This window comes from Dermacentor silvarum, chromosome 11, assembly GCF_013339745.2.
Source record: "Dermacentor silvarum isolate Dsil-2018 chromosome 11, BIME_Dsil_1.4, whole genome shotgun sequence".
Lineage (NCBI taxonomy): Eukaryota > Metazoa > Arthropoda > Arachnida > Ixodida > Ixodidae > Dermacentor > Dermacentor silvarum.
This window is the reverse complement of record NC_051164.1, coordinates 117155034-117179637: the sequence shown is the minus strand read 5'-3', so window position 1 is coordinate 117179637 and position 24604 is coordinate 117155034. Positions and strand designations below refer to the sequence as shown.

The following is a 24604-nucleotide window of genomic DNA, read 5'->3' as shown; positions in this document are numbered from 1 at the left end:
TGGTGATTCCGTATTCTCACAAAGTGGCGCACAATCTTAAACACGTCGCCGTGAAATACAAAATTCCTGTGGTTTTTTCCGCACCCAGAAAACTTGCTACTTTGTGCCGCCTGATTGGTTCTGATAACTCTAAGAAAGCAGGGTGTTCCATTAAACATACGAATCCTTTTGTGAAGTGTGAGGAAGGAGTTGTATACCGTATACCGCTGAAGCGTGGCATACCGCTGATATGCGAAAATTCGCCCTCCGCTTTATAACTTATTGGGAAGATCATTATTGTATATTAAAAATAGTAGCGGCCCTACAACGTTACCTTGGAGATGGCATAGGAAAGGGGTGAAGAAAGATTGTTAACGATTGTAAATTGTCAGTGATTAGAAACTTAGTTCTTAAAACCCAAGGTCTGTTCTGTGAAAATAGACAAAAACATGTTGCACTATTCAGCTATGCTAAAAGGTATGAGGCCAAGTTGAAAACCAAAAACTTTTTTTTTTTCAAACATTTTTTATTTCGATGTACAATTTATGGAGGAGCATTTTGCACTAAAGCCTTTGTTCCTATATTGTTTCGTTCTAAATATATCGCAGAAAATGTAACCCTATCCGGCACCTGTGAAACTGAAACTGAAAGGGCCTGTCTCGTGTAAAACATAAAAGTAAAACCGAAACTGAAAGTGCCTGTCTCGTGTAAAGTGCCCGAATTCTGCAGTTTTCCATTTTGTTATTTCGCATTAATATTATGTGTAAACAAGCAATAATGCTCTAAAGGCATTTTTAGCATGTCTTTATCTTTTAGAAACATTAACTCTCTCAAGGGGGACGCGCAACATTTCAAACACATTTATGTTCTGGAGGTTCTTTGCAGACGTCAAAGGAGCGGCGGATTGGCTCTTGTTTAGCGGTGTTTACACACTGTCATCTTCTCTTTCATTCTGGTAGCCACAGTATGGGGAAGTTCAAGGGACTGAGCTTTGTTTTCGCGAGCACCATGGTTCGCCCTTGTTGCGTTGTGGGCTGCAAACATAGTGATCGGCAGTATGTCAAGCTGCGACATCGTGTCCCTCTGCAAGGCAGCAGACAAGTGGAGTGGCTGCAGCGCATCGAACTGTCGGTATCCGATCGGCGCCAGGGTCTACGCATTTGCGGCCGTCATTTCATGTCGGAGGATTACAACCATAATAGAGAGTTTAAGCGTGTTCGGTATTCGGGTAAGCGCAAGCAGATTGGGCGTTTTACCGGATGAGAGGCAAACGGTAAACGGCCTGCACGGTACAGCCACCTGGTAGCACAGATCTCAACCACACTAACACAGAGCTATTATAGCAGTAACCAAGTGTATTCTGCTTTGCTGCTGGTGTAAATTTTCGGCAATAGCGCAATTGTGAACATGTCTCTTTAAATGTTTAAAATGTTTCGCACTGGGTTACAGCACTAGTAGCTCTTTCTTTGGCTCTGTGCCACCAGGTGGCTACACCGGCACAGGGATTCATTCTTGCTTGATCATTCTCTATGAGATGTTGCTTTCTGTATGCATCTTGGTGCGACGGAATAAAATTGATGGCTGGCTTGCTTCCACTCAATATTGTTTTTCAGAGCTGCTGTCATTGTCAACAGATGCCTGTTGGTGCAGTAAGGCTTGACCGTGAAGGTATTGCTGACAGGGAATGAAAGCACTACAACATTCAAAGCTGCTTAACTGCTATAGTATTTTTCCCAGGGTCATATATCAGGGCTGGGTGACTGAATGGACAAAATCCGCCCGTCTACTGTGTGATATGAACAAGTAGGTGCTGCCAAGTGCAGTGCCAACTTCAGAAGCACTAACATTGCTGGGTTGCAACTTTGGTGTCCAGGTTCTGCAGGTGGAGCAGCAAAGCGGTGAGCACTGGGAGCTCACTGCAGAGGGAACCGACGTGTGCCAGCAGGGCAGCCCCGAGGGTCGCCTAGTGCGCCAGCTGGGGCCTGAGGGCGTGCCACGGGCATTACTAGGGCGGGGCGACCAGCTTGGCCTGAGCAAGGCCTTAGCCCTAGGCTGGGTGCAGCTGGACAAGGAGCACGGCACGGTGCGCCCATCCTATCCACAGCCACCACCAGATGTGGTGCAGGCCAGCCTCTGCCAGGTGCGCGACGGCCAGGCCCACCTGTTGGGTGATGCCCAGCGGCAAGAGCTCAAGCGCCGGAAGCTGCTGCGCCAGGTGTAAGCTCACTGATAACATTGCAAGTCATCTTTATATGGGCCATCTTTATAGGGAACATCTTTATATGGGCTAGGTCTTCCATTACTTCCAAATTCATGTTTGGTTTCTTTGTGTGCACACACCTGCCTGACGAGGCTAAGTTTCCCATCGTGACAACACAGCCACCACCAGCAAATGTACCATCGTGAACTTATGCATGCAGACATGGTTCTCAACAAAAAAAAAGACAGAACGAGACATTCCTGGTCAAAGGCAGAAACAAACTTCCGAAAGGCAACCTTTCTGCTCTCTCTCATTTGATTTTAAAAAGCAGGCCAGATAGTACAACTAGCCAGAATGGAAGGGTCTGAAGGCGAGCTTGTTGGCATGCATTCATGGTGTAAAAAACAGCGCTAAAAACACGGACAGAAGAACACAGGACGAACGCTGCCTGTGTTCTTCCTTCTCACAGGACCAGCATTCGTCCTGTGTTCTTCCTTCTGCCCGTGTTTTTAGTGCAGTTTTTTACACCATGAAAGCCAGAATGGCACAAGGCATAGCGCTCTGAGTCTTGTCCAGATGGCACCATGAGGTCTGATGGGAGCATTGAAGAGATGGTATTCACAACAGCTAACCTTAGCTGTCTTGAATCTCAGTCTGAAGATCTATGTGGACAGTGAACTTGAAGTTAGTAGTCCTTTCACAAATGGTGATTTTGCGTATACTGTAAAAGGACTGAACACGTTAACTTGAATACTAAGCACGAATAATTTAGACATAGACACAAGTAACAGCGAGGACATGCGCCTCTTACAACTGGTTATTTTTATAAACACACCACCGATTTATAGGCTCGTTCGATCGCATGTGTCATGCCACATCTTCATATGAAAGCACGAAGGCATCTCGGCAAGAATTAACTCGTGTGTCAGATACAATCCTTCAAAAAGTCAAGCTGAGGCCTAACACGCCTGGCTTATACAGAAATTGGAATGCTTGCCAATGAACAAAGCTTCTACAGCCAATCCAACCATGTTACTTGCATACCTACCTAGAATCCTGGTCTCGTGAAACCACACCTCACATTCATACTTTGTAATATAGAAGACCAAATGTGCATACTTCCTAGCTTTTAGAGCATGCTCTCTAACTTGGTCATTGATGCACCAGTCTGCTCTGAAGCTTGTTTCGTGGTGAATAGTTGGAAACCATGGATTGAGATGTGCTGGGGAATATTGCTTTTTGCACCTCTGTTGAACATCATTTGACAGCTGCAAATGGAACTGGTCTCAGTTTGAAAATGTCAGCACAAAGCGTCGCATTAAGTTTGAAAGCTTGTTTACGTGCAGTACACTCTGAGCATCGAGGCATGTTCAAGCAATGCTACTTTGTGTATAGTGCGGGGCCTGTGTTTTTAAGTTTTGAGACCTTAGTGGTTTGGTGCAATAGAACAGGCAGTTATCCTACTATTTCGAACTCTTTATGAGGAGCACATAAGTGTAATCACGGCGGTAGGTCAAATGTATAGTAGATTTTAATTTTTTAATTTTTTTTTACTTGCAGTTAGAAATAAACCAAGTATACATTTTTCTACATAATCTCTTGAATTAGAAATGAATTTTTCCCCGCGGATCTGTACTTATTTAATGCTGTCACAGTAAAAAGAAGTGGCTTGTGTCGGCAGGCAGTCGCAGGCATAGTCCTCCAGTGCATCGTAATTTAATCGTTGGCCTCCTAGAGCCTCCTTGAGTATCTCAAAGAGACGAAAGACCCAGGGCAACAAGTCAGGGCTATAGGTAGGGTGTTCCAGTGGTGTTCAGCCCCTAATTTGTGCTTGCGACAGCTGCAGTGTGGGGCCTGCCGTTGTTATGGAGAAAAATCGTCTAACGTATTGGTTGGTCACACCTTTTGCAGTGAATAGAAAGTTTAATCTCACTCAGAAGCTCAGAGTCGTATGCTGCATTGACGGTGCGATCATCGTGCTACAAATCAATGTGCAAAATGCCACGCTGGTTTCAAGAAACTGTTGCACTCACCTTGCCACTTGACTGCCAAGACCTGGCTTTGAAAGGGGCTGTCTCGCCTTTTTTCTTTACTCCATGCTTGCTTGTTTAGACTCGGGCGTGTTGTGGCGTACTCAATTAAGTTTCATTGCAGGTAATGCTGCAATTAAAAAATGCATATCTTTCCTGAGCTAACTGCACTGAGAGCCACTCACACTCGTGCAAACTTGCCAACTTCTGTTTCGAAGTCCTGGGACCCAATGGGCAGACACATTACGGAGTCCTAGGTCAGTTGTGCCCTCTCTTCTGGAACAAACTTCAGAAACATTCAAATGTCGGCTGCCCCCAGACGGTCACAAACTGCTTGAATGTGCTGCTTCGTTGTGCTCGTCCATGGGTGATGAACATGGTTCTTGTTTTCAACCTCTTCACGGCCTTGACTGTGTTTGATCCTTGAACTGTGCTGTCAACTTGGGTAGAATTTCGGTTTGTTTTACATCCTCACAAGCAAGCAACAATATAATAATAATACATCATGCAATTGACATGTGTCCCTCTTTCTCAGACATCATATGACAGACTGAAGGAATGGAATGAGACCAGCCAGCTGCTTGTGACTCCTGACCCGCTGACCCAACACGCCCTTGAGCCATAGCGCGTTACTCTAAAGAATGCTTTAGACAGCAAAAGTCTGGTTTATATTTGATCCACCCTCATATTTTTACCCACGAAGTACCTGTGGAATGATGTACAGAGTATTTATACCTTTCCACTTTCTACCACATTTTTTTCATCTTTCTCGGAATTTTAAATGTTTTTTGAACAAGACATTTCATGACACTCAAAGTTCCTGTGAACTCTGGAAAATTTTCAGAAATCGCAATGGAGTGAATCCAGATAAGAACAAACAGGTGGTCCTAGTCACCATTCCCGATTTTGATGAAATTTACATTAGGCGCAGGTTTTGGGCCCAGAACAATGATTCTGAACTTAGTTTTGTGAAAAATGTTGTTCACCTGAAAAAAAAAAAATGCACAAATTTCGGCCTTCAAAAACACTTTTCCGACAGTTTTGCGATTTCTAAACGTTGAGCGCGCACAGAGAAACAATGGTGCACTTCTCGATCATATTAATTTTTCCCCACAAAGAACAAGTGAAATGCTACCTTATGTGTATTTTATTACACTTAGCTACGGAAGGAATTTTTGAGAAAAAAAAAATCACAAATATAGCAAACGGACCAAAATACCTGTAATTCAGGAATTTATTTGCTCTTGACTAATTAAAGTGAGGATAATAAAACTCGGTGCACATGAGCTTATAAGTTTTCACATTTTTTCTAAATAATTTTCATTGCTTTGTCAAGCACTGTTATATTTAAAAATTGCACTGAAACATAAGTGGTTTGCCAAAAACATTGAACTTTGAAAATACTTTTCTGAAAAAGGCCATTTTTAATTCTTTTGAAAGTCACTCTGGTTGAAGTCAAGTACGTTGTCTACCACTGGTGCGTAAAAAACGATGCATTATTTGAATACTGAACAAGTTACAATGCGTCGCATGTGACCACACTCAGCCTAGTGTCCGCAACATGGATTTAGTGCGTTCTGATTTGTTGAGCTATGGTAGAAACTCATTCAATGTAATATTCATTGTTCAGATATAGCGCTGCCAACAAGCGATGCTGTCCTGTGTGGGTTACAACCTTTTTCAACCACACAATTGCGCATGTTGTGTGCCAATGTGGCTGAGGAAGAAGGCTGACAGTACTGTTGCCATGGGGATATATTTATTTAATCTGGTCTTGCACCTTTTTAAGAACATGCAACATTCGATTTCACTGCCGAACAAGTCGCTTATCCGAAGCAACTGTTCTTGCAACGAACAACTGCAGTTCGGAGCTACGAGTTCGCTTGCACTCCCACATTTGCCACGACTGAATGCCAGGCCTTGCAGGACCCGCAACCCATTCTCTTGCGTTCACTCACCTGAAAGATTCAATGTCAGCTTTTCGAGCGTAAATGTAACCTTTGGTAGCTTAGGAGTAAAGACTTGTACCATATCGGAAGCAGAGTTGATGGCAGATGAGGCGGGATTTCGAAGGTAATGTAATGTGCCTGGTGCCTCACAATGCCTTCGATTCCATCGCAAGTATTTCTTTCCGTGTCCAGTAGCGCAAAATGACCACTCGGCTGATGCATACCAGTTGTTTTTGAATTCACGAATTTGAAATTTGTTCTTGAAATGAGCAGCAGCACCGTCACTGACATAAGTAATATGAGCGTACACTGCGTTGTGCTCTTCAAGCTATTCGTGCGCCTTATCCACGGTGTAGCATGCATGGGCTGAGTCATGGCACATGTCATCGCTTACAACAGCAAAACATTGCGCCCCTTTCTGGGTCGTGGCCACACAGGTGAATATTGTCACCTGTACTAGTGGGAATAGGGCAAGTGCAGAGGAGCAAGAAGAAGGAAGTGCGCGTGCTAACCGCCCCGCTCGATAGCTAGCTCTCGCCGCCGTTTTCTCCAGAGCCCAGCCGCTCTCAATAAACGTCGTCGGGCCCCCTTTTGAAGACGTGTGGCAAAGTGGTGGAGGTGCTGGGTATTTCTCACTCATGCCACAGACTCCTCCTGGGAGTAGAAGCACCAGCCCTGTGTTAGTCCATACTCCCGTCCATCGGACCAGCCGCAGGATCCGGGGACTGCCCCCTGAAGGCACCGTAGTGCTTCAGACTACCTCAACCGGTATGGAACGTGCAATGACGAACCGGTATACACTTCAGAACCCGCTGGTGCCGAAGTCGTTCCATGGCGACATCTTCGAAGACGTCGAAGACTGGATGACCGACTTCGAGCGCGTCGCCGAATACAACAAATGGGACGACGCGACTAAACGTAGGAATGTCTACTTTTGCCTCGAGGACGGCGCGCGTACATGGCTTCAAAACCGTGAGGAGCAACTGACGTCGTGGCACGAGTTCCGCCGTCATCTACTGGACACTTACGCCAGTCCTGATCGCCGCGAACGAGCCGAACGAGCAATTCAGGTCCGCGTCCAGCTTCCCAAGAAAAGCGTTACTGCGTTCGTCGAAGATATGACGCGCCTCTTCAGACAAGCAGACCCTGGAATGACCGAGGACAAGAAGTTGCGTCACCTGATACGAGGGGTGAAGGAGCAGCTCTTCGCTGGTCTGGTGCACAATCCTCCGTAGACTGTCGCCGAATTTCTATCCGAGGCGGTCAGTATGGAGAAGATGCTTCAGCAGCGCTCTTTTTACCAGCGGCAAGTGAACGCGACTACGGACATGTCGACGGCCATTGAAAGCCACAATGACAACCTTCGAGACATCATCCGCAACATTGTGCGCGAAGAGATACTGAAGGTTTACGGCACCCCACAAGCCACGGTGAGTTCCATTGCGAGTGTTATAAGAGATGAAGTGCACCAAGCGCTCCGGTCTACCGTTCCTTTGCCTAACACCGCGCCTTCACCTTCTGTACACCACCATGCAACCTACGCAGAAGTCTTGCGACAGCCTGCTTCATCCCCACCACTGTTTGTTCAGGCCGCTCATCCGGTTGCACTCCCACCAGCCCAACCGGTGCCATACATCGAGGAACGACGCACGCCTCCACCGTTTCCCCATGCCGCTTCTCTGGTTGTGCTTCCGCAAGAGCAACCGGTGCATTACGCCGATGATCGACGCATGTCCCCTCGGAAGTCAGACGTTTCCGCCATCCTCTGTGTTTCCACTGTGGCGAGGCAGATCATTTGTACCGCCAGTGCCCATACCGACGCCTCGGGTTGCGGGGCTTTTCCGTCTATTCGCCGCCACCCTGACTGGGCCAACGACAGCGGGACATTGAGGATTATCTGGCTCAGCAACGCATGCCACCGCCTACCAGGCGGCAGTCACGCTCGCCGTCGCCAAGGCGATTTTCACCATCGCCCCAGCGGTATTCGAGTGGACGGTCGCCAAGTCCCCGCCGGGAAAACTAACTACAGCGACCTTTGGGGGCGAGGCCGCTGGCAGTCGACATGCTGAAGACCTCCGATCGACACGAGTAAAGAAGGGTACCGGTCCGACATCAACTGCAGCTGAACGGAATGACCGGCTTTTTCTCGACATACCGGTGGTGATCGACGGTTACGCGATTAGCGCTTTAGTGGATACCGGAGCGGACTATTCTATATTAAGCGGGAAGATGGCGACATTTCTGAAGAAAGTAATTACCCCTTGGCATGGCTCGCAGATTCGTACGGCTGGCGGTCACGTCGTTACTCCACTGGGATCCTGCACGACAAGAGTTTGAATTCGAGGATCGACATACGAGGCGAGTTGCCTTGTTCTACGCGAATGCTCCCGCGACCTCATTCTCGGAGTTGACTTCCTGCAGGAATATGGCGCTGTTATTGACTTACGAGGAGGTGTAGTGACCTTCTCAGCCGACCAAGCAATCTACACAAACGACGACAAACAACGTGATGACTCCCTACGTATTTCTGCCGACAGTGTTAAGCTTCCTCCACAAGCCAGTGTTCTAGTCGAAGTGATGTGCGGTGGAATGCGCGAAGGTGGAGTGGTCGCAGAAAGTAACTTAGCGCATCCACTGACGCAAGGTGTTTGTGCGGCGAGGAGTGTGCTACAGCTTCATGATGGCCGATCCAAGTTTCTAGTCACCAACTTTAGTAACGAGCATCGACACCTCTTCCGCGGTACTTCAATAGCGTGTGCCGAAGAAGTAGAACACATTGCTGAATGTTTTGCCCCTGAACCAGTGAGGCTGGCTGACAAGTCACTGGGAACCGTCGACATTAATTCCGAGTTATCTAACGACAAACAGGCAGCACTGCACGAGCTCTTGCTTGAATTCAGGGCATGCTTCGCAAGCTCGTCTAAAGTACGCCAGACTTCGGTTACAAGGCACAGGATCACCACATGCGACGACGCACGCCCGATACACCAGCAGCCTTACCGCTTGTCGGCAAAGAAACGGAACGCGCAACGATTCGTACGCAAGTACAAGAGATGCTTGAAGACGGCGTGATCGAACCTTCCAACAGCTCATGGTCGTCTCCGGTCGTTCTTGTCAAAAAGAAAGACGGAACACTACGCTTTTGTGTCGGCTACCGGAAGCTCAACAACTTAACTAAAAAGGACGTGTACCCACTGCCACGTATCGACGACTCGTTAGATAGACTGCGGCGTGCCCAGTACTTTTCGTCACTCGATTTGAAAAGTGGATACTGGCAGATCGAGGTAGACGAACGAGACTGGGAGAAAACTGCCTTTGTGACTCCCGACGGCCTTTACGAATTTCAAGTGCTCCCTTTCGGTTTGTGTTCAGCCCCAGCAACTTTCCAGCGAATGATGGATACTGTCCTCGCTGGATTGAAGTGGCATACTTGCCTTGTGTATCTTGACGACGTAGTTGTCTTTTCTGAAACATTTGAGCAACATCTTCATCGCCTGCGGCATGTGCTAGAAGCGCTCCGATCGGCTGACCTCACGCTTAAACCAGAGAAGTGCCACTTCGGTTGTGAAGAGCTCAAGTTTCTCGGACATGTCGTCAGCGCCAAAGGAGTTCGACCCGATCCCGACAAGCTTGCCGCTGTGGCAGCTTTTCCTCCTCCTGCCGACAAGAAGGCCGTCCGACGCTTCCTGGGCTTGTGTGCGTATTATCGCCGCTTCATCGACAACTTCTCGAAGATTGCGGAACCCCTGACTCGCCTTACCAGGGATGACTGGCCATTTGCCTGGACGAATGAGCAACAGGCGGCCTTCGCTGAACTACGCCAATGCATGCAGTCAGCACCCGTCCTGGCACATTTCGACGAAGAGGCTGACACCGAGGTGCATAATGACGCCAGCAACATCGGCCTTGGCACAGTACTCGTCCAACGTGAAGACGGCATTCAACGAGTAATAGCCTATGCTAGCCGCTCGCTGTCCCGTGCCGAGGCGAACTACTCTACTACAGAAAAAGAGTGTCTCGCGGTCGTCTGGGCGATCATGAAGTTTCGCCCTTATCTCTACGGCCGTCCCTTCAAAGTGGTGACAGACCACCATGCTCTATGTTGGTTGGCGAACATACGCGATCCTTCAGGACGGCTGGCACGGTGGAGCTTGTGGCTACAGGAATTCGACATCACCATAGTTTATAAGTCTGGTCGCAAGCACGAAGATGCCGACACGTTGTCTGCGTGCTCCCGCCGAATCTGTCAGTCGACAGTCAGAGGACGACGACGGCTTCCTGGGTGCCCTTACTACGTCAGACTTGGTCAAATCGCAGCGTGACGACGCTGAAATTCAACCTCTCAACGACCACTTAGTGGGCCGTCAAACAACCATACCACGCCATCTACGTCGCGTCTTGACGTCCTTCTGTCTACGAGACAATGTGCTGTACAAGAAGAACGCCCGCCCGAATGAGTGAGCCTACCTCCTAGTAGTTCCCAAAGACTTGCGGGACGATATTCTTTTCGCTTGCCACAACGAGCCTACATCTGGCCACCTCGGCTCCTCACGAACGCTTGCTAGAGTGCGCCAGATGTATTACTGGCCCGGACTTTCAGCAAGCGTCAAGGAGTATGTTAAAGGCTGCCGTGAATGTCAGCGACGAAAGTCACCACCCCTGAAGCCCGCCGGGTATTGCAACCCATTGAACCACCTCATAAGCCATTCTCAAGGAGTATGTTAAAGGCTGCCGTGAATGTCAGCGACGAAAGTCACCACCCCTGAAGCCCGCCGGGTATTGCAACCCATTGAACCACCTCATAAGCCATTCGACCAAGTCGGCTTGGACATTCTTGGGCCTTTTCCTCTGTCAACCGACGGCAACAAGTGGGTTCTTGTCGCCACTGACTATTTAACCCGCTATGCCGAGACAGAGGCGCTCCCACGAGCCACGGCTTCTGAGGTAGCGCAGTTCTTCATGTGTCACATTGTATTGCGCCATGGTGCCCCAGCCACTGTTATCACAGATAGAGGAACGGCGTTTACGGCACAGCTCACGGACGAAATTTTTCAACTAAGCAACACCAGGCATCGAAAGACGACCGCTTACCATCCGCAGTCCAACGGCCTTACGGAGCGATTAAACAAGACCATCACCGACATGATCTCTATGTACATCGACGTCCAGCACAAAACATGGGATCGTATCCTGTCCTATGTGACCTTCGCGTATAATACCGCCGTACAAGAAACAACGCGCTTCACACCATTTCGCCTTGTCTACGGCGGCGAAGTACAGACGATGCTGGATGCTATGCTTCCGTGCCACGACGCTGAGCACCTAACTACTGACGCCGAAGAATTTGCTCAGCGCGCTGAGGAGGCTCGCCAGCTCGCGCGGCTGCACATCGGTGAGCAGCAACACGCAGATGCACGGCGCTATAACATCTGTCATCGGCAAGTGCGCTACAGGCCCGGAGACCAAGTGTTGGTGTCTAACCCTGTTCGCCGCCATGGCCTTTGTGAAAAGTTGCTCAGTCGGTATTTTGGCCCCTACAAAGTGCTGCGCCGCATTAGTGACGTGGACTATGAAGTCGTTCCAGACAGTGCGGCGCAAACACGGCGTCGACAACCACCTAGTTCTGACGTAGTTCACGTCGTACGCATGAAGCCCTACGTTGCGCGTTCGTGATTTTTACGCTCCCATTGGCACCTAATGTACTTATCTCTCCGTTTCTAGAGAGGTAGAGAATTGTTTCTAGTTACGTTGCTGTAGCTCTCGCTGTGTTCTGTGCACGAGCATCTTGATTGAGCCTGTGTTGTTTTTTTTTGTTTTCTTTTTTTTGTTTTTTTCCTTTCCCACACCACTTTTTGAGCATCGAGCCGATACTTTTTCCGAGGAAGGGGGGAAATGTCACCTGTAGTAGTGGGAATAGGGCAAGCGCAGAGGCGCAAGAAGAAAGAAGTGCGCGTGCTATCCGCCCTGCTCGATAGCTAGCTTTCGCCACCGTTTTCTCCAGAGCCCAGCCGCTCTCAATAAACGTCGTCAGCCCCCTTTTCAAGACACGTGGCAATATGGTGACTTGACTTTTGCTCCAGTGATAAGACTGAATTTCGTCTGGTAGCATGACGGTCCAGTTCTCTGCAAAATCGGGATGCAGAAGAACACTTGCTTTCTGCACACTTTTTTCCTTTACTGATTGCTCCACCTTGAATACGCCTGATGTAGTTGCGGCTTATCCATTTCTTTAGGCATGTCTGAAGGTGCTCCAAGAATACACTCAGGGTAGACTCCTTCTTTATTAAGTCACCTTTCTCCCAAGTCGCATATAATATTTCTTCATCTTCAGGAATTGCAAGGTCAGTCAGTGTAAGAGCTCTGTCGTTGGACACGCTGGATGCTCTCCAAGTTCGCACTTAAGGGAAAAGGGACTGCACAGGCAAAGGCCGCGAAACTCTTCGGTACTTCTGACCGGAGTTCTTTTTCAGCGCACATACTGCCAATTTTATGTTCGCACAATACACACAGACACACACTTCCTGCGTTGGTGTGGGCGAAATCTATTTCGGTCGCATAGAGTAGAACCACCGATTGCAGTGTCAGGGTGAGCTTCCTTAAACATGTGGTAAGTTTCACGTATAGAATGTGTCATTACACGTTTCGCTATAAAGTCTTTCTTGGCATCCAGTATAACGTGAACCACATCCTTCTTATTTGGGCTTCGTTGGCTACAAATAAACTCGTCTTCAGTGTAATACTCCAATGCTGCTTTGAGATCATTCTGGTTTACCTTTTTTCTTGTGTAAGGGTCAGGGCCGGACCACACACCATGATTTTCTTTGCCCTTTTGGGATTTACGGATCATGTAGCGGTGTCGCTGCTGGGATAAGATGTTGTATCTCTTTGGTGTCAAGCGACTTTGGCAGCAAAGTTAAAAGACGACAACACTCACGGAACGACTCCGAAGCTTTGAAGGCTTGCTTTAAGCTGTTTAGCCAGTCTGAACAGGCATTGCCGCTTTCTGTGGATGCCACAGGCTGGCTTTCTGTGTCATATGCTACTGATAAAATGGACCTAAGTGTCTTCTTGAGAGCATGCTCAATTTCTCCTTCCTTTCACTTGGCATATGAGCTTCGATGTTTTCTTTTAGTCAGATGTGGAGGTTTTAGTGGCGAAACTTCTGGGCACCGCAGATACCTGTTGAGCTCTTCAACGGCTGCTTGTCTCGGAACAAACACTTCCTGTGACGTAGATGCCTCCTCAGACTTAGATGAAACATCATTTCCAGATGTTTTAACCAGTGACAATGCATCCTCATGTGTCAGCGTGTGCTCAGGAGCCGGGGAAGTAGAAGAATCCGCTGTCAGTGCCTTGAAGCGATTGACACAGTTCCCGCTGAGAAAATTTGTTTCTCGAACATTTGTTTCTCGTTATTTGAACAATGTCTCAGTCCTTTACTCGACGAAAGTTCCGCTAATACAAAATTTTCTTCTTGTGTCTGTGCAGAGCGTCAGCACAAACCACGCGTTTCAGGCTATACTATGAGGCTTCAGCGATCACAGCAGAGGAAGAAGCATGCGTCGTATACTGGAGGCGTCCTTAGAAAAACTACCAGCAGACCTAATATAATATACTTTGTTGACACACTGACAACTTTCGCCTTTCACTTTCTACATTCCTTATCTCATTCACTCTCAGAACTTCGGTGTCACGCGCAAGCGGACTCCGCTTACAATCGAAGCGGCACTGATGAAACGTGAGCGCCCGCTGCCACGGATCGGAAGACAAAGCTTGAGGCGCCATACAACCTGGTGTCGCATTTCTTTTCTCTTTTCTTATTTTATTTTTTGAGGGCGTCTTTAAGAGTATGTCGGGTACAATTATTTTATTGCGATAGCAATTATATGGACATTTCAACCGGATTCCTGCCGTCGGCGTCCCCGTCGCCGTGAGGTTCCGTATAGATTCCAAGGGCGATAAAATTGTCGCCGCGCCCCGTATGCACGAGCGAAAGCACGCTGGGGACGCGCGCTATCACGGAGAGCGAACGCACGGCGGAAAGCAAACGCGACCGTCGCGCGAAAGGCCATTGGGGTATGGGAGGGAGGGAGGCGGGGCATTGCTGTGCTCCGGCACCAAAGGCGTATCTTGACACTCAATCTCCCACGCGAAAGCAAGAAACGGGAAGAGGGGGGTGGGGGGGGGCAGCTTCTCCTCTGCACTTTACCCGCCGGTGCCGGTCGCCCGCACCGTCTCTTATCTCCACACGGCTCTGACCTTTGTATGCGCTGTGCATTCGCCGCTCAGTTTCCGTTGAAGCGATAGACCGCGCAAACCTGCGCTTGCTGCCAGCGTTTTGACAGTCGTTGGCTGCGGTCATTCAGCGTGATCTATTCATGTTCTTGTGCGCGCTGACACCACGATTGTTAATTCAGTTAGTAAGCCAATGTGTCCAAGTTTATGCAGCCGATAAAACTACTATCCCTACTCCGAATAGCTCTCTACTAATTTGCTATCGCAATCGATGCTTCGCCTTTCGGAAACTGCGACATTTTTTGAATGACCTGCATCCGACCTGCAGCACAATATCAGTGGCGCGGCCGCTGGGCTCAGTGTGGTCACATTTGACGCATTGTAACTTGTTCGGTACTCAAATAATGCAACGTTTTTTTGGACACAGTGGTAGACAACGTCCTTGACTTCAATCAGAGTGATTTAAAAAAAAATTAAAAATGGCCTTTTTTCAGTAAACTGTTTTCAAATGTCGATGTTTTTGGAAAACCACTTATGTTTCAGTGCAATCTTTAAATATGATGGTGCTTGACAAAGCAACAAAAATTACGTAGACAGAATATGAAAACTTAAAATTTCATGTGCATTGATTTTTATTATCCTCACTTTCATTGGTTTAGAGAAAAAAATTCCTCAATTACAGGTATTTTCGTCTGTTTACCATGTTTGTGACTTTTTTTCTCAAAATTTCTTCCGTAGCCAAGCGTAATAAAATACCCATATGGTAGCATTTCACTTGTTCATTGTGGGAAAAAAATATTTTGATCGAGAAGTGTACCATTGTTTCTCTATGTGCGCTCAAAGTTCAGAAATCGCAAAACTAGCGGGAAACTGGCGGCAAATGAAAAGTGGTTTCTTTCAGTCGTAAAAAATCCAACTCAGATTTTTCCTACTATATTAACAACTCTGCCATAAATCGTGCTCAGTCATACAAGTATCTAGGAATACACCTGACTCAAAACCTTTCATGGTCCCCCCACAATACTGCTATCTGCGTTAAAGCGTCCATCCAAAACACTTGGCTACACTCGATGCAGCCTGCGTAAAACGCCACCTAACGTTCGCAAGTTGGCGTACCTAACGTGCATTCGCCCACAGTTGGAATTCACGTCATCGATCTGGTCCCCCCACCAAGATTACTTAATCTCTAACTTAGAACGCGGTCAAAACCAGGCTGGCCGGTTCATTTCTGGAAATTATGACCGCAAGTCTAGCATAACGAAAATGAACTTGAGAATTCACTGCACCCTCTTCAAATTCGTCGTTCCGCTTCCCTTTTATGCTCGCTTCATGGATACATTAACCACACCAGGCCACCTGTCTTGCCCTTGGAAACTCCAATGCGCATGTCTCGACGGCTCCATAATCACGTTAGCATCAAGCGTATCTGCGTTTAATTCATCAGCATTGCCGCGTGCCATTTCACTTTGGAACGATCTTCCGGACGATATCGCCTCCATTACAGACAGCCGAGCATTCCATAGCCGTCTGCAAAAACATTTCATGCCTGCTTTCTAACTGTTAAATACTTGTCGAATACCATATTTACTTGTTTCGGACATGTTCTCGCCTGTTTTTCTTTTTCCTTGTTGAAATTAATTTTATGTTAAGCATTGTATAACTTGTTTTAATCGATTTGTATTCTCAATTGAGAATGAGCATTGTGATTCTAATAAGCACTTTTATTACACACTTTAGGTCATGTTCCTATTTTTCTTTATGATGCGTGTTATGATGCCTTGTAATTCCATGGTCATTTTGCTATTTACCGCACATATCTATATCATTTTCTCTGTATTTGTCACCTTATATGTTATGTTAAAATTAACCATGTAACGCCCCCCTTACACTATGCTTCGATGAGGAGCCTGTAAGGTACTGTGAATAAATAAATAAAAAAGTGCTTTTGACAGCCAAAATTTGTGCATTTTTTTTTTCACGCGAACAAAATTTTTTTCTTACAAAACTAAGTTGAGAATCATTGTTCTGGGCCCAAAACCTGCGCCTAAAGTAAATTTCACCAAAATTGGGAAAGGTGACCAGGACCGTTCTTATCTGGATTCACCCAGTGATGATCTCAGGGGCTGTGTCAGGACATTCCTGTTGATTCGCCGCTTTCAATGGTGCAAGGATGGTGCAGCACGGGCTTGCGCTTCACACTCGGTCCCAGTCAACCTTTAATGCATCAGCATTTTTAGGGTACTTCACGCACTCATCTATCTATAATGTATGTATCGATGCATATAGCAGGACTCTGGTGCGAGTTAGTTGGTTCGTGATCTTGAAGAATTTTGACCATTGCAAAGAAAACGAGACGAAAGACGACGAAGAAAGACACACATGCGCTGACTTCCGTTTATTTTCAGTGTCCAAGCTATATTTGTACCCTAGCTTTAACAAAAATTATAAGAAAACTTAACAGGCATACAATCTCTGCAATATTGCAACGTTAGATAAACTAAAGAAAACCATCTAAAAATTTTATTTACTTATCAAGCAGTGACGGTGTACTGATGCATTTCTGCTTCGCTTTAGTTATGTAGTATGCTTCTACAATATCTCTCTCTGTTTTATCTGTGGCTTGCTTCAGGAACTTTGGTTTTCCAGTTGTGGCTTACACCCGCATCTTTTACAATGGTCACCCATGTGACTGCCTATATTGCTGCACACTCGCTGCCAGTCAGTGCTCGCGTGCTCTACCGTTGAAACACCGGCCTGTCTGCCCGATATAAGAACGGCCGCAACTCAGTGGAATCTCGCAAACCACATCATGTGTGCAAACTTTGATGAAACAATATTCATGCTTCTTAGAGCAAACATATGCTTCTTTCTTAGTCAACAGGGGGCATAGTTTTGCCAGCTTGCACGGGGTGTAAAAAGGGGGGCTGTATTCTGAAACATTCTACTGCGGCGATAGTTCGCCTAGGCGACAATTTCGCCTTCGGGCACGCGCTGATTGGCTAGTTGAGCAAAACCAGAAAATAAATCGCGCCCTCTTGTAGTTCCGGTCATAGGCGTATCTACTGGGGGGGGCAAGGGGCGCACTTGCCCCACCGCTCTCAAAAGTGGGGGGGGCAAGTGAAAGCAGGCACTTTTGAAAGCAGGCACTTTTGGCTGCACGCTGGAGAGTCCAAGAAAACCACAGCAGAAGCTAAGTTTTCTTTCTAAATAGAGTGGCCACGTATGTAATGCTTTTATTTACTGAGTATTCTTTGCTTGGGCAGCGAGGACTGTCTTTTGTGCCTCCTCGGGACACGCTGTAGCGGACGACGTGCGGGATTCGGCATACACGCTCGCGTTGCCGAGAAGGCCTGGCGCTGCGCAGTTCCCGCCCTAACAAATGTCAGCTTGCGCTACTTGCATCATGCCTAGCTTTTGGGGACGATAGGTCTGTATTTGAAAGCACAATAAGCTTGTCATATCTACCCTGTTGGCGAGGTGTAGGTCCGTATAAACAATTATAATCAGCCGCGCCCAAATACTGATGTGCCTTACACGAAATCGTTGGGTTATCAAATGCTGGAACTATTTAATCTCGGTCCAGAAATAGCCTACCCATCGTTGCAGTCTCAGTATCTTATCACCATCAAAAATATAATCAAACCACTTACAGGTATAACTGTAGAATTTCACTGTGTGATCACGACTTATTGTAGACATGTTCGTGAAAATGACCTTGGTCGAAGGTCATTTCAATACCAATAGAACACTGACTTTAATTTTTTCTAAAGGCTTGTGTCACTTCTCACCTTGTCGATTTCATTTTCAGTTGGTTTCCAAATAAGAGCTGCACTATTACTTGTTTCCCGACAGCAGCAAAACAGCAGATGTTTCATATTGTGAAAAAATTAGGGCCACTTTTTGGTGGCGTGTATTGAAATTTCGCACTGTATAGGTTGCTTATGTGCTCCCGAAGACAGTTACTGAATAGTCTCTCCCAATTTTTATGCGTTATACACGCATTCAGTTGTTTTCCGTCGGTATTCTATGTAAACTATGCGGAGTACTATGCGGAGTTATTTATTCGGAGTACGGAGAAATGTTCTGAGTGACGAGCTATAAATGTTTATTCTGTGTAGGTTCTTTACAGCCTTTGTAGAAAGTTACTAATTGAAGCATTCCAGGGTGTCATGCCGTTGCTAATTGAAATGCTTCCCACACTCCTAAAGCAACAGCACGAGAAACGGTCGAAATTCCGTCAAAATAGAGAAAATTTTAAGCGCACTGCGTTGCGAAACTTTCACTTTCCTGCTTTAAAGCAAGTGATGCAGATAATTACTGAACCCTCGTTTTGCCATGTGTTTTTGTGCATCATACGAGATTCTTAGTTTGTTTCTCCACTGTCCTCTGTGAGCTAAAGAAAAAACTAAAGAGGGTATCTTGTTTACATCTGCGGATAATTAGTGTGATGGTATGGGTAATATGTAGGCAATGTTCCAAATGTGTGGGTTAAATGTGCATTTTCCAGTAGAATGCGTATGCAAGTGGTCCATTGCATTATTAGTGTGTTTTACGAGTGGTGTAAAACTAAGACGGCTGTGCTGGCATAATGACAACTACAACTGAGATGAAATTTTGCCGATGTAAGTGAACCAAAACATCAAGTTTATGTGCGATGGTAAATGCTTGTTGATCAAATAAAGATTTTAAAAATTGTAAGCAAGTGTTCGAAAGTATCATGCTGCTGCTAGGTTTCCCAATGTCCCAAAAGAACTCTGCGTTTCAGATATTTTATACATTGAAGGAATAGACAGGTTTTAAGTGCAATGCGTGGCATATTTTAACGTCTCTGGCTTATTTAGAAGCTTTACCAAAATTACTGTACCCTCATATTTTATTTCTTTTTACATTGTCTGGCGTGATATACTAGGTTCGCCTGGTGTCCTCACCGAACTCAAGGCGGCAGCTTCATTATGTTTGGTGACGGTAAGGACAAGTTAATAAGTGATGTGTAGGTGAAGTTCAGAGTAGATGGATAATTGGGGCTTTCACAATAAATTACGTATAAGCACTCTAGAGTGTTGTGAGCGTGTCTAACGAGCGGGGAAAATTGAGCCGGCTGTCCTGGCAGAACTATAAAGGCCATCAAGACCAAATTTAGTGAGGATTGGTGGTATGCTATGGAAACTCTCTATGCGAAGTTACATGCGGCTGGATCAAACACAGCCTTTGTAAAACATTTCTTATTCAAGTAATGGAGCGAATGATATGACAGCTATCAGCTATGCTTCCCACTGTCCCGACATAGCTGTAGGTTACAACAGGTGTATATTCGGTGGAAAAGGGACGGGGGGGGGGGGGCATGGCAACTGCAAGGTGCGACAAAATTGTTGCATTCCTGGTCCTGTTAGAAGCGTTGGAAATAATTATTGGGCCGTCTTTTTTCTGTCTCTATTTTAAGGCGACATAATACGTTCAGACTTGGTTTCAGCGATGTCCTCGGTGAACAAGGCATTTTGTTTATACTTAGCAAAAATAAAGGACGCGTACGTTATTGACAATATGTAGGTAAACTTCAAAGACAGAGGTCTAAGTATGACATTTGCAGTAAATTAAGCATGCAAGTGATCCGGAGCTTTATGAAGGTGTTCTGCAAACAAAGAATTTATCCTATTGTTCTCGAAGGACTGTGAACTCAACCGATATCAAATCAAACGAAAATTGAGCAAGGAAGACGGGGGGAGGCAGAAATGGAAGGAGGGAGGACACCATGGTAAATGTTATGGCGAAGTAACATGTGTGTTGATGAATTACTGGCTTTTTAAAAATTCCCAACAAGAAGTGCTCCAAAGCATTACACGGGGACGAAAGTTTCAAACAGAACAGTCATATACGGGCAACTATTTATTGTATGCCATGTAATTACAAGAAATTGAAAGCTTTATCGCAACTGTTCGAAAGAAACAGCTTCGCTGGAAACCGGGTTATAATTCTCGAAAGTCGCACACATCTGCTGTCTTTTTTTTTTCTAGTGGATATTGCAAGTAGTATATGTTGATTGTACTTCGTTGCGTAGACCCTCGACAATACTATTGCCTAAACTAGAGATACACTTATGATGTAGATTTCAAAACCAAGTACAATTCTTTGTTTAATTGGTAAAATTGGCTGTAACAGATGTGCATTTTTTATGTGCGCTGTACTGCGGCTATATACACTTGGCGGAATAAGAGACTTCTGTGAGACACTCATTGCCTTTTGTCGCTGCATCATCTTGAAATTTTATATAGTGATAAGAAATAAATGCAAATTCAAATAATTTTTCGGGCCACCATGGTTCACCATGTGTGATTGATAAACAGCTCAATGGCTGTTAAATATAAAAATAACTGATAGACGCATTTCTAGGCTCTTTCGCTTACTGTAATAGTAATTCGCAATATATATATATATATATATATATATATATATATATATATATATATATGCGGAGTACTATTACTCTATATGTATATATAGTCTCTCTCTCTCTCTCTCTATATATATATATATATATATATATATATATATATATAGAGAGAGAGAGAGAGAGAGAGAGAGAGAGGTAGAAAGGTCGGATTTCTTGCGGTTTGCCCCCCCCTCCACTCGAGAAATGGTTGGTACGCCACTGGTTCCGGTCTACGTCATTTTGTCATCACGGTGTCATTGGGTGCTCCCGACATATACAGTCGAACCCACTTATAACGATACCGCTTTTAACAATATATCGGTCTTAAGTATGAGAAGCTGTTGCACCGTCAACTTTTGTATGTTTTCTTTGGCGAAATAACCCGCTTACTATAAATCACCCTGCCACATTATCGGTTATAATGATGAAGTCTGGCTACTGGCTGTCCGTGCCAAAAGAGACTGGAATGCAAAATCATTGGAAAGAAAAAAAAAAGGAAGAAATTCAAGCAGCTGCATGCCGCCGCGCGCTGTTTTCCAGCCTTCTTCGCATTGCTAGCCTCGCCCGTCGCCCTTCCATCCCTCCGGACATGAATGGGCTGCATCCATAGCTTTACATCGCACCGCCCTCCGAAACACAAATGGACCGCGCAGATGAAACACGAATGGACCCTACAGATGATTCAGTCCCTCCGGGGCATCGTTTTCGCGAGGGACCTTCGCGAGGCAAACTTTGCGTAAAGCAAGCAAAGTTGACGGACGTGGGGTTTTCTCGTGCAAGCCAGTGAGAAGTATGTGGCGATAGCATTTCTTCTGGATTTCTCAAGCTGAGAGGCTGCCGCGGCAACCTTCTTGCATTTTTTAACAGGCACCTTTTGGGACCAGCAAAGCGATGCCCCGGCAGAGACCGCACGTGATTTGCCGCCCATGATCCCGCTTTGCAATTGTTATGGCAGTGTCATTCTTGAACGTCGACAGTCGCGGCATATTACAAGCTATCGGGGAGCGCGCAGGAAGCTAAGTCAAACAATTAACACAATTAACAAACAAGTTCACAGTCAAACTCAATCAGTAGCCGGATGAATGAGGGTGGTGGTGAGGGGCACTGGCCTCCCCTCCATTATAGATTTCTCGACACCTCTGCCATGCCCCTATTTTGATTTTTTCTCATGCAACTCGGTTATAACAATTATCGGTTATAACAGCGGTTATGATGTGTCGTTCTGCGGCCAATACATGTGAAAACAACACACCCAAGCCGCTCTGCACTCGCATGGTGTGCTCTCTCGTGTGTTGCGAAGCGTTCGAGTGCGCGTGTTGGTAATGCATGCTGACGTCACGGGTAAGCAGCCGGTTGATTTATTGAACATGACTATTGCCTAGGCGAACTATCGCCGAAGTGGAACGTTTCAGAATACGGCCCCAGCACATTTACGTTATATCTCTCAGCAACCTTATTTACATTATGGGAGATGTGAAGGTACAAGATCACATGCTTTTTGTTACATTCCAACTGGGCTCTCTGCAATTTTTTCTTTCCTTACACTTATTTGCAAAAGGCCTTCACAAACTTTTGAGACAAAGGCTGATGGGTAACCAGCATTATTTAGACGCATGATCTGGTTTCTAAAGCTAACATCTATTGTATGGTGACATGGCTTATCAAGCGTGGCCTGAAGACACGTTGTAGCTACCCCTCTTTCAAGTAACTTGGAGTGGGCGCTGTCAAAAGGTAGAAGGCCATTAACGTCCTGGGGTTTTAAATGTAACACATGCTGGGCCGTAAACTCAAGTTGCAAGCCTTATAATTTAATTTTCGTTGCTCGTGGCTTTTTGAAAGTGAATGTTAGCTCTTGGGAAAGAGCAGTGAACTTACTAATGTCAGCAGTGTCACTGTCTAGGTTGGTATCATCGTCCACATATCTGTAAACTTCAATTACTCGAAGGTCACTGATCTCCGCAGCTACGTGCCTGTCCAACGAAGATAAAAAAAAAGTCAATATGTGCCACTGATTGTGCGGCCAAGCGAGGGAACAATTCTCAGCGTTCGCAGGCACTGGCGGGCCATGCTTCTTGTTTCGGAGGCCATGTGCGGACTTTGTGGCAGTGTTAATAGATGCGCAGCTTCTCCAGAAAGAAGCGCGAAAGAGGAGCCCAGTTGCAGCATGGCGCATTTCCCAGCGTTTGCCACACACGGTTGCCCAATGCTTTTTAGAGGCCACGTGCAGGCTTTGCGGTGGCGGTGCTATATGGCGCCAAGTGTTCGTAGGGAAGCGTGAAAAAGGAATATCACTGCACTACACACCTCATACATAACTCGTATCGACGGTGGCAATACATTGTGTGGCTATATTGATTCAATGCCAACTCATTACCGTCGACAGTCATCGTGAGATGGGTCCTGCCAGTTCTTTAATGGGCAGACATTTCCTCCAGCCTGTACTTAGTGGTGTTTCTTGAGGGGGTTCTATAGACTTTTTTGCATGGTCTATGGGCAGCTGTGGAAGGCAGACTAAGGGCTAGTGCCACTTTACCTACTGGTAACAAGCACACTTTTGGCCATGCACTTTGCCTTTACAGGAGATCTATGTGCTTTGTGCTGCCATGTTTTCACAATAGGAGTAGCCCAGACCCATATTTGATGATCCTGTACAGGGCACTGAATATAAGCATAACAAGGGTTGTTGAGGTGGGCTGTGCTTCATGCAGGGTGGTCAAGAGCTACCAGCTGCAACGGGGCAAGCACTTCACCACCCAACTGAGCAAGCCTGAGACAGACCTGACAGCTGAGCTGTTGGCCAGTGGTGAGTGGCGGCAACGACCCTTCAAGGCGTACAATTTTGCCGCCCTGGGCCAGCCAACTGAGGGTGGGCACCTGCACCCCCTGCTTCAGGTGGGCAGATTCAGCTGGTCCTGCCTTATTGCAGTATTCTGCAGAAACGCATGACCTAGCAACGTACTGATTTCAGCAAAAAAAGCCTTTGTTTCTTTTTTTTTTTTTTCATTAGCCGTAGTTTGCAGAAGAATCCCTGTAATGCATCTTGTCAAACTTAAGAGGATAAAGTTGGTCAACACACTTATAGGCAAATCGGTTGAGCATTATGAACATGTCAATGCTTAACAGAGAGAACGATAGAATGGAAAAACGAGAAACAGATTGCAAGTGACTGTCACGGATTTCGGTGGACTAAAGACAGACAAGGACAAGTCGCTCGTTTATGACAAACATTTATAATTGAAAAAACAAGCGACAAAGAAAACAATACGAAACAAACAATTTACAACACGAGTGAATTCTAGTAATTCCCCAAAGTCCTCAGATATTAAAATTCATAAGTCCAAAATATTTACATCAAGTCTGCCAACGTGGCCTCGTCACCTCGTCGTCGCGGCTTCCGATGACACGTCGTTGGGCCTGCCGATGTGTCGTAGACTCGACGTCGCTGTGTCCGACGTTTGATCCTCGGTTGGCCTGGCTCGGGGGTCAGGACGGTGGGGTGACCGAGGCTCCTGGATCGTCCGGCCAACTCCGCTAGCCTGCGGATCGTAGCCGCAGGGAATCCGGGAAGCGCCGCCGTCAGCCTGTAGCTGCGGCTTCCGATGGGGCGTTCGCTCAGCTCGCAGGTTGTGGCCGCAGCAGCTGAGGCACAGCTTCCATTGGGTAGCCGCCGTCTCCGCGATCCACCCGTCCTGTTCGGCCTCCAGCTCCTTCTGCCCCTCGTCGTCCCGGAGCGTAGCTGGGCTGGTCTCTTTGGCTACGTGTCTCTTCTCCAATTGGCCACGTA

At 46.5% G+C, this 24604-nt stretch overlaps 1 protein-coding gene across 1 annotated transcript in view; it reads left to right on the top strand.

Annotated features, from left to right (window-relative positions):
• The window catches only part of LOC119433332 (phenylalanine--tRNA ligase alpha subunit), a 110040-nt gene that overhangs the window by 22668 nt on the left and 62768 nt on the right, over positions 1-24604 (top strand). The window contains exons 2-3 of the mRNA XM_037700481.2: positions 1853-2196; positions 23529-23712. Of these exons, the coding sequence (XP_037556409.1) occupies positions 1853-2196; positions 23529-23712 (528 nt within the window). The remainder of the gene's footprint in view (positions 1-1852; positions 2197-23528; positions 23713-24604) is intronic.